Raw genomic sequence first — 12,715 nt, 5'->3', positions numbered from 1 at the left:
ATCGCCAATTGAACCTCACGTTACGGGTGACATTTGATTACTGGTGTTGACAGAATGTGATGCAGACTTGAATAAGTTCAAAAGCACCTCAACACATGTGAGGCAATGTAACGTGTTGCCCTCGCCTTTGTTCCGTCAATAGGTCATCACCCGTTCGAAGAACTCACAATGAACATGCCGCTGACTTTCGTGTGGGTGGTGGGAAGCAGTGAAACATGCATAGGTTGGCTTCACGATAGATCTTCTTCGATCACACGGTCTTCGCGTAATACTGAAATGGTATCCTGAATTGTTACCAAACTTCACTTCTCGGTACATTCGCGTTCAACTAAACATTATATAATAATTGGTAATGTAAGATATTCACAATATGGTAAACGTAAAGTATTCACAGCTTCGCGCGACACGTGCATCACTCGGGTAACCTTCCAAATCTGTAGCCTGACTTCCGCGAGGGATTGTTCAAGCTGCAGCGCCAACACGACCAACGCGACACCACCTATCATCATACCGCCATCAAAAACAACTTGCGCAGGCGCTTTGCTCCAGTCGCTGCCTGTTGCAGTACTACTGCCTCAATTGTATCTCTGCGCTTTCCCGACAACCTCACACCTTCTATCCCTTCTTTAATCCACCACAAACATTAACCATGGCCGACTTCTTCGACGAGACTGCCGACGTCGCCAGCGGCGAGGAAGAAGAGGAAGAGGAGCTGGACGAGGAGGGACAGCCGACCGCGCGCCGCTCCAAGAACCCCGACCTGAATGACTCGAGCGAGGAGGAGGACGATGATGATGAAGAGGCCGAGCGCGAGGTTCGCGAGGGCTTCATTGTCGATGAGGACGAGGATGATGAGGAGGCGAAGCAGCGTAGGAGAGAGAGGCGCGAAGAGAGGAAGAAGAGGCGCAGGGAGGAAGCCGAGGACGACGTCCTGGACGACGAGGACCTGGATCTCATCGGAGAAATCAACCCGGACCGCGAGGGCCAGCAAGCCCAGAAATCAAAGTACAAGCGCCTGAAGAGAGGCCACAGAGAGGAACGCCCTGCCAGCGAAGCGCGCGGTGTCGAGGACATCTTCTCCGACGATGAAGAAGGTGCAGAGGGCGCCGGTGCGGCGCGCAATCGCGGCGCTTTTGGCTTCGGCGACGAGATGGACGATTTCATTGAGGAGGACGAGTTTCCCGATGAGGAGGGCGAGAAAATGCGCGAGGATCTGGAGATCAGGCAGCCTTCAAAGGCAGGATTCGCCGACCTGCAGAACTTCAAAGACCAGGGTCTGGACGAAGCGGATCTCGAGGATATGCGCGGCGCCTTTGGCGATGGCAATGAGTTCGAGTGGGCTCTTGATGTCGAGAAAGACCTGCAGGCCGAGGAAGTTGATCCGGATAAGCCTCTGGAGCTCAAAGATGTTTTCGAACCGTCACAGCTGGTTGAGAAAATGCTCACAGATGAGGACAACCACATTCGCTTGACAGACGTCCCTGAGCGCTTGCAGCTTGCGCGCAAACCCTACAAGGATTTTGCTGAGCTCTCAGAGGAGGAACAGACCGAGCGCATGGCCGAGGAAGCCAAGTGGATCTCCAACACCATGTTCCCGCAACAGCAACTTCCAGGATCACTCCGCGAGCCCTTTGAGCAGGCTGTGTCAAAGGTCCTCTACTTCATGAATGTGGAGGAGTACGAGCCGGCATTCATTTTCCAGAACCGCAAGGATTATCTCATCCACTCAGAGCAGATCCCGCTCCCTCGTGATCCAAAGGATCCGGATGCGCCGGCCTATGAGATCAAGGCTGAGAAGCTATTGAACCAGACTAACCTCTGGGAGCTGCTTGACTACGACCTCAAATACCGCGCCTTCGCGGAAAAGAGAGAGGGAATCCGTAGGAGCGTGGAGACACTGAAGGAGATGATGCCCGACTTCAATGACACTATCTTCGACGATCTGATGCCCGATGCTATCGAAATTGAGGATCTGCAAGACCTTCAGGATTACCTCAACTTTCAGTACTCGCAGCAGCTCAAAGATCTTAGCACCGCAGAGGCCGAGACGAACGGAACACAAAAGCGTGCGAGGGGTACGCGCAGTGTCTGGGACAAAGTCCGCTCTGGCAATGCTTACCACCTTGTGCGCGCTTTCGGTATCACCGCAGACGCTTTCGCCCAAAACACCTCGAAGATCGGCCGCAAGAACTATACCGAGGATCCAGACGTGAGGCCGGACGACATGGCGGACACCCTGGTACAGGAACCGGAATACAGGACCGGCAAAGAGGTGCTCAACTCCGCTAGGGCAATGTTCGTCGAGGAAATCTCCACAAATCCTCGTCTCAGGAGGCATCTTCGCAAGATGTTTGTTCAGCACATGGTTTTTGACGCCGTTCGCACCGACAAGGGTAAGAAGCAGATCGATGCTGAACACCCTTACTATGAGTTCAAGTACCTTCGCAACCAGGGCATTCGCAACTTCTTCAGTCGGCCAGACCTCTTCCTGCGCATGTTGAAGGCGGAGCAAGATGGATTGATCGAGATCAAGATCCGTCTGAAAGATGAACGTCGCATTGTGGATGATTTGACTAAGAGCATGGAATCGGACAACTTCTCGGAGGTCGCAGATGCATGGAACAGCCTTCGCCGCGAGGTCGTACAGCAAGCTTTTGTGAAGCTCCACCGGGTGATTGCCAAGGGCTGGAAAGACCACATGAGGAACGTTTGTGAAAGCAAAATTGCCAATGATTGCCGCGACGCATACAGTAGCAAGCTTGATCAGGCTCCTTACAAGCCTAAGGGCATGGTCCTGGGCACCACGCCTCGTGTGCTTGCGCTTTCCAACGGTGCTGGTAACCGCTCTGATGCGATATGCTGGGCTTACGTCGACGAGAACGGCCGTGTGCTGGAAAACGGGAAGTTCACAGATATGAGACTTGGCAATCCTGAGAAGTACACCTCGGATGGCAAGGATGTTGCGCCTTTCGTCGAGCTGGTTGAGCGCCGGAAGCCCGATGTCATTGCCGTATCTGGATGGTCTGTTGAGACTCGCCGTCTCTACAAGGACCTTCAAGACATTGTTGAGAGGCACAATCTTCAAGGCACACCATATGACGACCCCGACGAGGAAGGCGATCACGAGGTTTCGGATCCTCTGGAAGTCTGCATTGTCAACGATGAAGTTGCGCGCCTCTACCACACTTCGAACCGTGCCACGACCGACCATCCCAGTGTCCCGCCTCTCACCCGCTACAGCATTGCGCTTGCGATGTACATGCAGAACCCCATGAAGGAGTATGCTGCGCTCGGGCGGGATATCATCTCAATTAGCTTCGACCCCAACCAGCATCTGCTGCCTGAGGACAAGCTTATCAAAGCTCTGGAATCTGCTATGGTTGACATGGTCAACCTGGTTGGCATTGACATCAACGAGGCTGTGAACGACCGGGCTACTGCCAATCTTCTACCCTACATCTGTGGTCTTGGTCCTCGCAAAGCTGCACAAATGCTGAAGGTCATCAACTCTAACGGCGGCGAAGTCAACACCAGAGACCAGCTGGTCGGTGACACAGAGCACAACATTAGACCCGCCGTCGGGCCCAAGTGCTGGCTCAACTGCGCCAGCTTTTTGTACGTCGTCTACGACGCCACCGAGAACGACACGGACTACCTCGACAACACAAGAATTCATCCCGAAGATTACGATATTGCACGCAAAATTGCAGCCGATGCGCTGGAGCTTGACGAGGAAGACATCAAGAACGAAGTCGATCAGAATGGCCCAACCGCTGTTGTTCGCAAACTCGTTTCAGATGATGCTCAAGACAAGGTGAACGATCTTCTGCTCGAGGAGTACGCCGAACAGCTGGAGACGAAATTCGGCCAGAAGAAGAGGGCTACTTTGGAGTCCATCCGTGCTGAGTTGCAGAATCCATTCGAGGAGCTTAGGCGTAACTTCACATTCCTCTCATCGAACGACACCTTCACGATGATGACTGGCGAGACGCAAGATTCTCTACAGGAGCACATGATTATCCCGGTACAGGTCAAGCGGACTTTCAGTGACCACATCGAGGTCAAGCTCGACTGTGGAATCGACGGTAGCGTCTCGCTCTCGGAATTCCCAGATGAGGTCAGCGCCAACGCGCTTGAGCCCAGGAACGTGTGGTCTATTCATCAGACAATCAGAGCAAAGATCACGCATCTTGACCGCAAGAAGCTCCATGCTCAACTGACTATGCGTGATGTGGAGATGAAGAATCCTTTCCGCCGCCAGTTCGATCACGATTATGGTAAGTCTACTGTTCTTGAGACCGCACGGTTGAATACTGACTGCTTCACAGATGAGTGGGACGAGAATCAAGAGGCTCGTGACCAACAAGAAGCCAGGCGCGCGAGCCAGAAAGAGGCTGGCCGCATCCAACGTGTCGTCAAGCATTCGCTCTTCCGACCCTACAACTCGCATCAGGCCGAAGCGGAGCTTTCCCTCCAGGGCCGTGGCGACTGCATTATCAGACCATCTTCTAAGGGAACAGATCATCTTGCAGTGACATGGAAGGTCCACGAGAACATCTACCAGCACATCGACGTCCTCGAGCTCGACAAGGAGAACGAGTACAGTGTTGGACGGACTCTGCGCGTCGGCAAATCCAGCTACAGCGATCTGGACGAGCTGATCGTCTTGCACGTCAAGGCCATGGCGAAGAAGGTCACTGAGATGATGGCCGACGAGAAGTTCCAGGACCTCGATCCCAAGGGCCTAGGTATGTCATCGCCCCACTCCCCCCTTCCAATTTCAGACACCCACTAACGCACATATCTACAGACGAGTACCTCACCACCTACGCTCTGGCCAACGGCTCCAAGCGCAGCGTGTACGGCTTCTGCCTCAACCCCAGCCACCCGGGCTACTTCCTGCTCATGTTCAAGAAGGACCACCAGAGCAAGGCCGTTCACTGGCACGCCAAGGTCATCCCCTCGGGCTTCGAGCTGCAGGGCAACAAGTACCCGAACATGAACGCGCTGAAGAACGGTTTCAAGACGCTGCACGCCAACCACGGCGCTGCCGGGCCGAGGAGAGCGCCTCCGACTAACGGACGATGAGCGTGAGCGGATTGCGATGAGGACTTTAATTCGGTTTATGGTTTTTGTAAACGGGACAAGCGGGAAAACGCTCTAAAAATGCCTACTGAGGCGGTTGCTTGAGTCGGTCTGGATTTAGCGCTCATGCGCAGACCGTACATGTACTACTAGCAGAATAGCATGGCTTAAGCTTTTGTCAGAATGCGAAAAATCTGAAACGTGCTCGTGTTTGTGCTTCTTTGTCAACTTCCTATTTTCTCACGGATCTGGATACCACTCTGCAAGAGACCCAGTGACTTCAACCATGCCCGTTCGTGCGGGAGAGTGATCACAGAAGTGGGGAGTGCTATTGTCGTCTGTCGATCATGCAGGTGGCAGCTTGTCGCGGAATCCCAACGCCACGAAACATACAGAAGGAAAGGACCCTGGGAAGGCGTACACAGAAGAAAAAAGGACAGTAACGCCTTCGCTCAATTTTTTGGGGATAAGATTACAACAATTCAAGGACTCCGCTTCCACACGGGCCAAATAACCAGACAATGCCACGCCATGCATACAAACGAAGCGCCATTTCCTCACTCTCTACACTCGCGCTTAGTACTTCTTGCGGTGACCGCCCTGCTTCGGCTGGCTGCCGTACGCGCGACGGCCCTCGTTACCCTTCTTCATGCTGGCGCCGAGAGCGATGTCGACGCGCGGAGGAGTGGGGAAACCGAAGGATTTGGCGACCTTGACAAGGTCGAGGCTGTTGATGTTGAAGACGCTGCGCAAGCTGTGGGAGGCGTAGGCTTGGAGGTAGGAGCGGTAGCCGTCTTTGGCGGACTGTGAGGGTTAATGTTAGCTATCTGTTGCGGAAGCGATTGGATGTGGATTGTGGGGTCTTACCTTGTTCAAGTAGTAGTTCTTGCCGATGAGCATCTCGAGCTGACTCTGGATGTCCAGGATCTTCTTCGGGGGGAGCTCGAACTCGACAAGCGGGACCTTGGCCTCCTTGAGGTGGCCGAGGAAGCCGACCTCGTTGGGCTGCAGGAACATCAAACTCTTGCCCTTGCCGTTGGCGCCTCTGGCTGTACGACCGACACGGTGGATGTAATCTCTGGGGTCATCAGGCGGGTCGAACTGGACAATCCAGTCGACGGCGGGAATATCGAGACCACGGGCAGCAACATCTGTGCAAATCAGTGTGCCCTGCTTTGCGTTGCAGAATTCGAAGAAAGTGTTCGTGCGCTTCTGCTGCTTTTGCTTGCCGTGCAGATCCAGTACGGGGAGGTCGATGTAGTTGAGGAGCTCGGAGTAGTACTTGACACAGTTGCAGCTGCTGAAAAAGACGATGATCTTCTTCTTGGGGTGCTTCTTGAGGAATGTGAACAGCAGCTTGAAGCGCATGTCACTCTCGCAAATCACGTAACCCTGCTCCAGGCCAGCGACTGTGCTGTGCTCCTGCTGGTGGTCCACGTTGACATACAGAGGACCGGGCCTAAGCGATATTCTGGCAAGATCCTCGACCTTCGTTGTCTGTGTAGCGGAGAAGAGCATTGTCTGGCGGTCCTCCTTGGGCAAAATCTTGACGATCTGGCGCATCTCATCTTCGAAACCAACTTCAAGAATTCTGTCGGCCTCGTCGATGACGAGGGCTTTGATGTTCTTGAAGACAAAGCCTTGAGTGTTCTGCAGGTGATCGAGAAGACGACCAGGAGTGGCGATCAAAAGGTTGACACCCTTTGCCAGCTTCTCGGCCTCTGCTCTTCGGTTGGCACCGCCGATGACGATACCGTATGTTTGTGAGTGGTGTTCCATGAGCTCTCTCGCAACACCAAAGATCTGCAGTGCCAATTCTCTCGTCGGAGAGACAACAATGACACCGGTTCCGTTTCTAGGCTTGAATCGAAGGGAGTGAAGCATCTCGATCGCAGGAATCAAGAAAGCAAGAGTCTTGCCAGATCCCGTCTTCGCAGCACCAAGCACATCTCTACCTGCAAGCGCGGGAGGGATCGCGCGTTGCTGAATCTCGGTCATGGTCTCGTATGGCATGTCGTTGATCGCCTTCAATGTTCGCTCGGACAGGTTGAGTTCGGTAAACTTCTTGGGGTTTGCGTCTGTGTTCGGTAACGAGACACCAAGAGCAGACGGTAGGTCGGACTGTTCTCCCAGATCGCCGCTCGCTTTGGATTCCTCCTGGCCCTCCTCAGCAGACTCTTCATCCTCGTCCTGGCCCTCCTCGTTCTCCGAGCCGAAACCTTCAAAGTCGTCGTCTTCGACATTGGCAGCATCTGCTTCCTCGGCGGCATCCTTCAGTTCTCCGTTGACCTGCTCCTCCGCCTCGATCTCCTCTTCGCGGACGTCCTGCGCGTCTTCCGCGGCGGCCTCGCGCTTCTGCTTCTTCTCCTTCTTGTGCTCCTTCTTCGACTTCTTCGCAGCAGGCTCGTCGGCGGCAGCATCGCCGTTCACAGCAGGCGCGGCGGCAGCGACGGCGTCACCGTTGGTGAGCGAAGCGTCGACATCCTCTTCCAGCTTGCGCTTCTTCTTGTCCTCCTTCTTCCTCACATCCTCCTTCCTCTTCTTCTGCGTCTGCGCGACCATATCTTTTTCTTGATCTGGCGACGGCAGGCCACCGGACATAAGAGCCGGGTAGACGGGGCGCTTCTTGTACCTTAGGCGCTTGTTGAGGTAGGCTTGCTTGCGGGGGTTTGCTTCGCGGATGAAGTCGTCTTCGCTGGCATACAGCTTCATTTCCTCGTGGCGAAGGGCAATGCGACAAGCATCTTCAAAGCCAGGCTGGATGCACTTCCGAACTAGCGGGCTCGGGCCATCCTGGACTTTTTCTCTGCGCCGCTCGGGGTTTGGACGGCTGTTGGCCCGAGCGTTGGAATTTATCGATAGTCAAAAGTCTCTTCTATGCGGTCAGCGACTTCTGTCTTGAACTTCAGGTTGCGAGGGTTAGGGTTGGGGTTGCCGCCCAAATCCTCACTGGCACTCAGAGCCATTCTGTCTCTCGATCATGCAATGGAATAATCATGCACAAGCATTGTCAGCAATACCATGCTCCCACGTGAATAGCATGGGGCTGAAAAGGTGATATTTTTTTCGGGGAAGAGACGTTCAATTGAAAGAAGAGCTTGTTGTCAGCAGCCCTTCAAAAGCTTGTTCACCGGGATATCTGCTATCATCTCATGTCATTTCTGCTCTCAACCATTGCCTCTACCCACAGACCAACCCAGAGAAATACTCATACAGAAATAGTACACACTCTCAACAGATTAATAAAACATTCCGCAACTCCGGCTATCCGCCCTCAATACCGAATCGCCTGGTTCGACATCTTGTGGACTGTTCTCAAGTGATCGTTCAACTTGTCTTTTCGAGGAAGACCATAAGCGCCCGAACGATTGCACCCAGCTACCGGGCAAGCAAACAATTCGCGATCTTCTCCGCGATGTGTCTGGTAATGCCGAGTCAACTCGTCCCTTCGAGCGAAGGAAGTGAGATCCCCTTTTGGAGACATGCAGCCTGGTTCAATGCAGTGATAGGGTTTCCTTTTGACGAAGTCAGTATCGGCTCGGTAAGGCGCGAGCAAGATTGCAAGGTACGTACTCTTTTGCCTTGTACGATCCTGGAGACCCAGGAGAGCTCCCGTTGGTGTTTGTTGATTGCGAGGAGGGCCCTCTTGCCATTCCCTGCGATTGGTACATTTGGTCTTCCGCATAGCCGCTCGGAGTTCGAGCATACTGGCTCTGGCGGCTCACGGAGGTGGCCCCAGGACCGTACTGTGGCCTATTGGGGTCACTCGTTGAGTGGCGATATGCTTGTGACTGATTTGATCGAGGCTCTTGGCCTGAGTAACGTTGATAGTAGTCGTCGCCGTCGGTATACGTGGCGAACTGTCCTCTGCTATTGCCGTACATGATTTTGGTTGTCAAGATGAAGTGATTGTAATTCAAAGTGTCTTCGATATGTCTAGCAAATGCGACTACGGAAAGGTACATATCTTTAAGTGCTCGAGGGTGCATTCGCTCCTCCACGAAGAGGCCGCCTCTCCAACCCGCCTCACATTGCGCCTCACCAGCAAAGCCGGTTTCCTTTGAGACTGCCTCATCACATTTCGAGCTCACCGCTGAACGATGAAACGACATTCAGAAAGCTTAGTTCTGCGTCGCAAGTGTATCGGAACCTTTAGGATAGCAGAGACGACAGTCATCTCTCAAGACGTTACCCTCCCAGCCACCCAATTAGCAAGGCGAGAGGCATTCGCGGAAGATTAAGGCAAACAGCACTAAATCGCGGGCGGCCTCAACTAGTCACGTTACTCGATTTCTGAAGGAGAGACATCGTGACTGGCTCTCCCCTGCTGGAGGACTCGTAAATCATTCGAATGCCAATAATCATCACAGACCAGGTCCTTCCAACAGTCGTCCTAGGCGAAAAAATATGCTATAGCGTGGCGCCATGTGTGCCTGAAAATCAAGGTGCCTTCTCGATACGTACGAGTGTCGCGGAAAGCGTAGGGCACAGTGACTACAGGCGGTTCCTATTGGGTGCCCTCATCTCTCCAGCCGGAACACGCTGTCACGGCCTGCGCTGGCGACAAAGGAATGTCGCGTGTCGGCACAGTGTAAAAAGGGCCAGCAGCCAGGCAACTTCAAGGAGATCGAGTAGACCAGCCCTGCATAACTAGGTCGCTTCGGTACACGTACTGCTTCGCTCTGTGATTCGCCGACAGACCTCGCCTCGCCTCGGTCCAATCGCCAGCTGTGACACGCCAACGCGTGATGTCTCGAAAGACACAACTCGTTGCACGCACTCGGCTGGAAGTAATAGTACTATCCGTTCGACGCCACAGAGTCGGGGCTTACTATTTGGCGCCTCATTTATTGTGAGAGTTCTATCATGAAGGCAGCCAGATCTTTATTCCTCGGCACTCGGATACGCCACAGTCGATTGCCTTGTTCAGCCTGAGTGCCTCACCCCAAGCGTTGCCTTCTCAGATTGATCAATCTCGAGGCGCAAGGCAGCCAGCAGCGCGGTAGTGAGTCTTTCGCCGTTCGTCGAAAACAATAGTGTCACCTACCTCTGATAAAACGCTCACACAACAAAGCACTCGGAAGCACGAACCATCGAAGCAAGTCAGTCTAGCGAAGCACAATGCAGTGACTCTTCAGACGCCCTCGGATTGCCGGGCGCCCTCTGATGCATGTTCGATTTGTGTGTGTCTAGGACCGAGGGAGAATACGTTCTCGAAAGGCGCTAGTCTACTATTCTTACACGCCTTGTTGTGACGGCGGGTGTGTGCAACTACGTAGCGAGTCAGGGGGCGAGACCTGCCGCTTTACAAATCATCCTCGAGGAACTTGTATGCAAACTTGAAGTCTGCTTTCCTGCGGTTCATCCTGCGGGAGTACGTTAGTGGGTGCTTCGTGTTGGAGTGTGTTTTGTGGGAAGAGGCTTACCAAGTGCTCTCGTAATCAAAGAAACGATAGGTGCCCTGCTCGAACTCCTCCGTGATCGTCTTGGGCTCCTCGTGCCTCTGGAACCACGTTTGGTACTGCTTGTGGAACCGCCAGCTTTGGCTCTTAAGCGCCTTCGCCGCCAGGTACTGCTGATAGGTTCCCTGTCTGTAGTAGAAGGCGTAGAAGAGACTGTCGGTGTCAATCCGGCTGTACAGGCGAGGGTCATCGAAGATGCCCAAGGGCTCCTGCGGGTAGTGCGCCGGTGTGTACGCGTACGGTGATTGCGGCTTGTAGTGGTTTGGCTTCTCGGCGTCCATCGGTATCGGGCAATTTGCTCGCGAAGCGTTGAGCATGTTCAGGTCGATCGACTTGTTCATCGCGCGCTTCTTCGTCTCCTCGAACGAGCCTAGGAGATCCGAAAGTGATGAAGGGAGGTGGTATACCGACTCCTCTTCCTCTTCCTCTGCCACAGGTTCGCCATTTGACGAAGCGATTCCAGCAACACCCGAGTCTGGTGTCGGCGCTTGTGTGGGCTTTGCCGCTTGCTGCGTTTTCGATTTTTGAGGCTGCGGTTGAGAAGTGGCCGGCGAAGGCTTCATCGTTTCTGCGGGCTTCGCCTCTTCCACAGGCGCAGGTGATGGTTGCTTGACTGGAGCTTCTTGCACCTTTGCTGGTTGCGATGTTTGTTGTGAAGGCGAAGGCGTGGTGACTGCAGGCTGGGCGACCGATACGGCCGGGGAACTGTTCTCGCTCGCCTTATTCACACCTGGAGGTGGAGGTAAAGGTGCAATACCAACACCGCTTCTGTCGCTCGCAGCCGCGGCGGCCGCAGCAGCAGATGCATACTTCAAAGGCTGTCCGGTAGGTATGGTTGGTAAAGGTGCGGGCTTCATGCTGGGTTCCGCTTTGCCGTTTGTGGTGTTTGGTAAACTCGAGTGTAACGTAGAAAGTGCAGGCAAAGGCGACTTCATCTGAACGCTTGGTCTCCGAGTAGGTGCGCCCGTATCTGAAGCTGACACTGCCTTGCCCTTTCCACCAACGCTGCCATTCCTCGAAGCTTCCACATCAGGAGGCTCATCCGGTATGCTTTGCGCGTCTTGACTCGACAGCTTGTCGTTGTCGGCATTCACTCCGTAGAAGTCCTCTTCTTCGTCCAGATTGAAGTCATCGTACATGCTGTCATCCTCCATGAAATCGACCTCCTGATTCTGTTCCACATAATACCGAATGCCGTCCTCAATGTCCTTCACCTGATCCACGTCCGCAGAACCATTTTCGACCGTTCGCAACAAGATCTCGAGCTTGCTCAGGTGCCATTTATGTCGCTCAAGTGTGCGCTCGAGCTCACCAATCCGGTCGTGTTTCGCGCTGTCCTTCTTGCTCTTCTTCATTGTCGCCTGCAACGTATCCTGCTCGGCTTCGAAGCTCTCGATTTGCCGACTAAGCTCATCGACCATGTCGCCGAGGAAGTTGCACATGTCCAGCTTCTCCTTCTCCTTAGGATCCAGCTTCGCGGCGGCCGACAAGCCTTCCTTCGAGAAGGCCTTCGTCTTCATCTCCTTTTCCACCGCCTTGAACGTCTCCATTTGCTGTCGCGCGCAGTCAGTAGCCGGCTTCACTCGATCTCCACCGCGGGTACGCATACCGTCTCGATGAGCTTCCGCTGATCCATCAGCGGTTTCTTGTCCTTGATCTCATTGGAGCCTATCCACGCCTTGACCTTATCTCGCGACCGCTGGAGCTTCTTGATCTCCTTCTTGAGCGCATCTTCGAGCTTCTCCTTCTGCGAGGGATTCGACGAGAGCACGAGCTTCTCGTGAATGCCCTGGAAGGCCACCACGCCCTCCGCTATGCGCTTCGTCTCCTGCTCAGCCTGTCAGCGCGCGCCGTTCTCCCTCGCTTCACATGCTGCAATCGAGGCAGCCGGACCTTGTCAATCTCCTGCTGGAGCTTTCGTGCCGCCATGGTGTTTGCCGGCCAGTGGCTGGAGCTGTTTGCCGCTCAGCCTTATCGGGTGCGAATCGGTGCGCGGCCGCGGTCGGCGCGCTCGTGTCTCGAGTGTCGGTGGGAAATGAGGAAAAGCTCTCGGTGAGCGTCGATAGTGTTGGTGCGACAGGGAGGCTTTCGACTGAGATCGTGCGGTCGCGGTCGGTATCTGCGGCCAGCGCTGGCCAGTGGACCTTCGTGGAGTGTCTCGCAGCGGG

General features: G+C 54.3%; 3 protein-coding genes across 3 annotated transcripts; 1 reads left to right on the top strand and 2 right to left on the bottom strand.

The window, feature by feature from the left end:
• Positions 1 to 501: 501 nt before the first annotated feature.
• WHR41_06445 (uncharacterized protein) lies at positions 502 to 5,289 on the top strand. The gene is made up of 3 exons (XM_069375050.1): positions 502 to 4,277; positions 4,329 to 4,748; positions 4,811 to 5,289. The coding sequence occupies exons 1-3, from the start codon at positions 650 to 652 to the stop codon at positions 5,086 to 5,088; spliced, it is 4,326 nt and encodes a 1,441-aa protein (XP_069228254.1). The 5' UTR covers positions 502 to 649; the 3' UTR covers positions 5,089 to 5,289.
• Positions 5,290 to 5,503: 214 nt separating this feature from the next.
• On the bottom strand, positions 5,504 to 7,797 carry has1 (ATP-dependent RNA helicase has1; the record flags this gene model as incomplete). Its single annotated transcript, XM_069375049.1, has 2 exons — positions 5,504 to 5,889; positions 5,953 to 7,797. The coding sequence occupies 2 exons, from the start codon at positions 7,795 to 7,797 to the stop codon at positions 5,662 to 5,664; spliced, it is 2,073 nt and encodes a 690-aa protein (XP_069228253.1). The 3' UTR covers positions 5,504 to 5,661.
• A 2,395-nt stretch (positions 7,798 to 10,192) lies between these two features.
• On the bottom strand, positions 10,193 to 12,697 carry WHR41_06443 (uncharacterized protein). Its single transcript, XM_069375048.1, has 4 exons — positions 12,441 to 12,697; positions 12,157 to 12,375; positions 10,512 to 12,100; positions 10,193 to 10,451 (listed from the first exon to the last, which is right to left on the bottom strand). The coding sequence occupies exons 1-4, from the start codon at positions 12,474 to 12,476 to the stop codon at positions 10,391 to 10,393; spliced, it is 1,905 nt and encodes a 634-aa protein (XP_069228252.1). The 5' UTR covers positions 12,477 to 12,697; the 3' UTR covers positions 10,193 to 10,390.
• Positions 12,698 to 12,715: the final 18 nt, after the last annotated feature.

Source organism: Cladosporium halotolerans, assembly GCF_011745625.1.
Source record: "Cladosporium halotolerans strain TM138-S3 chromosome Unknown Sca21, whole genome shotgun sequence".
Taxonomy (NCBI): Eukaryota; Fungi; Ascomycota; class Dothideomycetes; order Cladosporiales; family Cladosporiaceae; genus Cladosporium; species Cladosporium halotolerans.
The sequence above is the reverse complement of the archived record's forward strand: the minus strand, read 5'-3'. Positions and strand labels throughout refer to the sequence as shown.

Bases quoted from the DNA above. Each gene is read 5' to 3' on its own strand.
- WHR41_06445 (XM_069375050.1), top strand. From the start codon at position 650: ATGGCCGACTTCTTCGACGAGACTGCCGACGTCGCCAGCGGCGAGGAA. The intron at 4,278-4,328 runs GTAAGTCTACTG...ACTGCTTCACAG, and splicing joins CCAGTTCGATCACGATTATG to ATGAGTGGGACGAGAATCAA. The intron at 4,749-4,810 runs GTATGTCATCGC...ACATATCTACAG, and splicing joins CCTCGATCCCAAGGGCCTAG to ACGAGTACCTCACCACCTAC.
- WHR41_06443 (XM_069375048.1), bottom strand. From the start codon at position 12,476: ATGGCGGCACGAAAGCTCCAGCAGGAGATTGACAAG. The intron at 12,376-12,440 runs GTCCGGCTGCCT...CAGGCTGAGCAG, and splicing joins TCCAGCAGGAGATTGACAAG to GAGACGAAGCGCATAGCGGA. The intron at 10,452-10,511 runs GTAAGCCTCTTC...GTACTCCCGCAG, and splicing joins TTTGATTACGAGAGCACTTG to GATGAACCGCAGGAAAGCAG.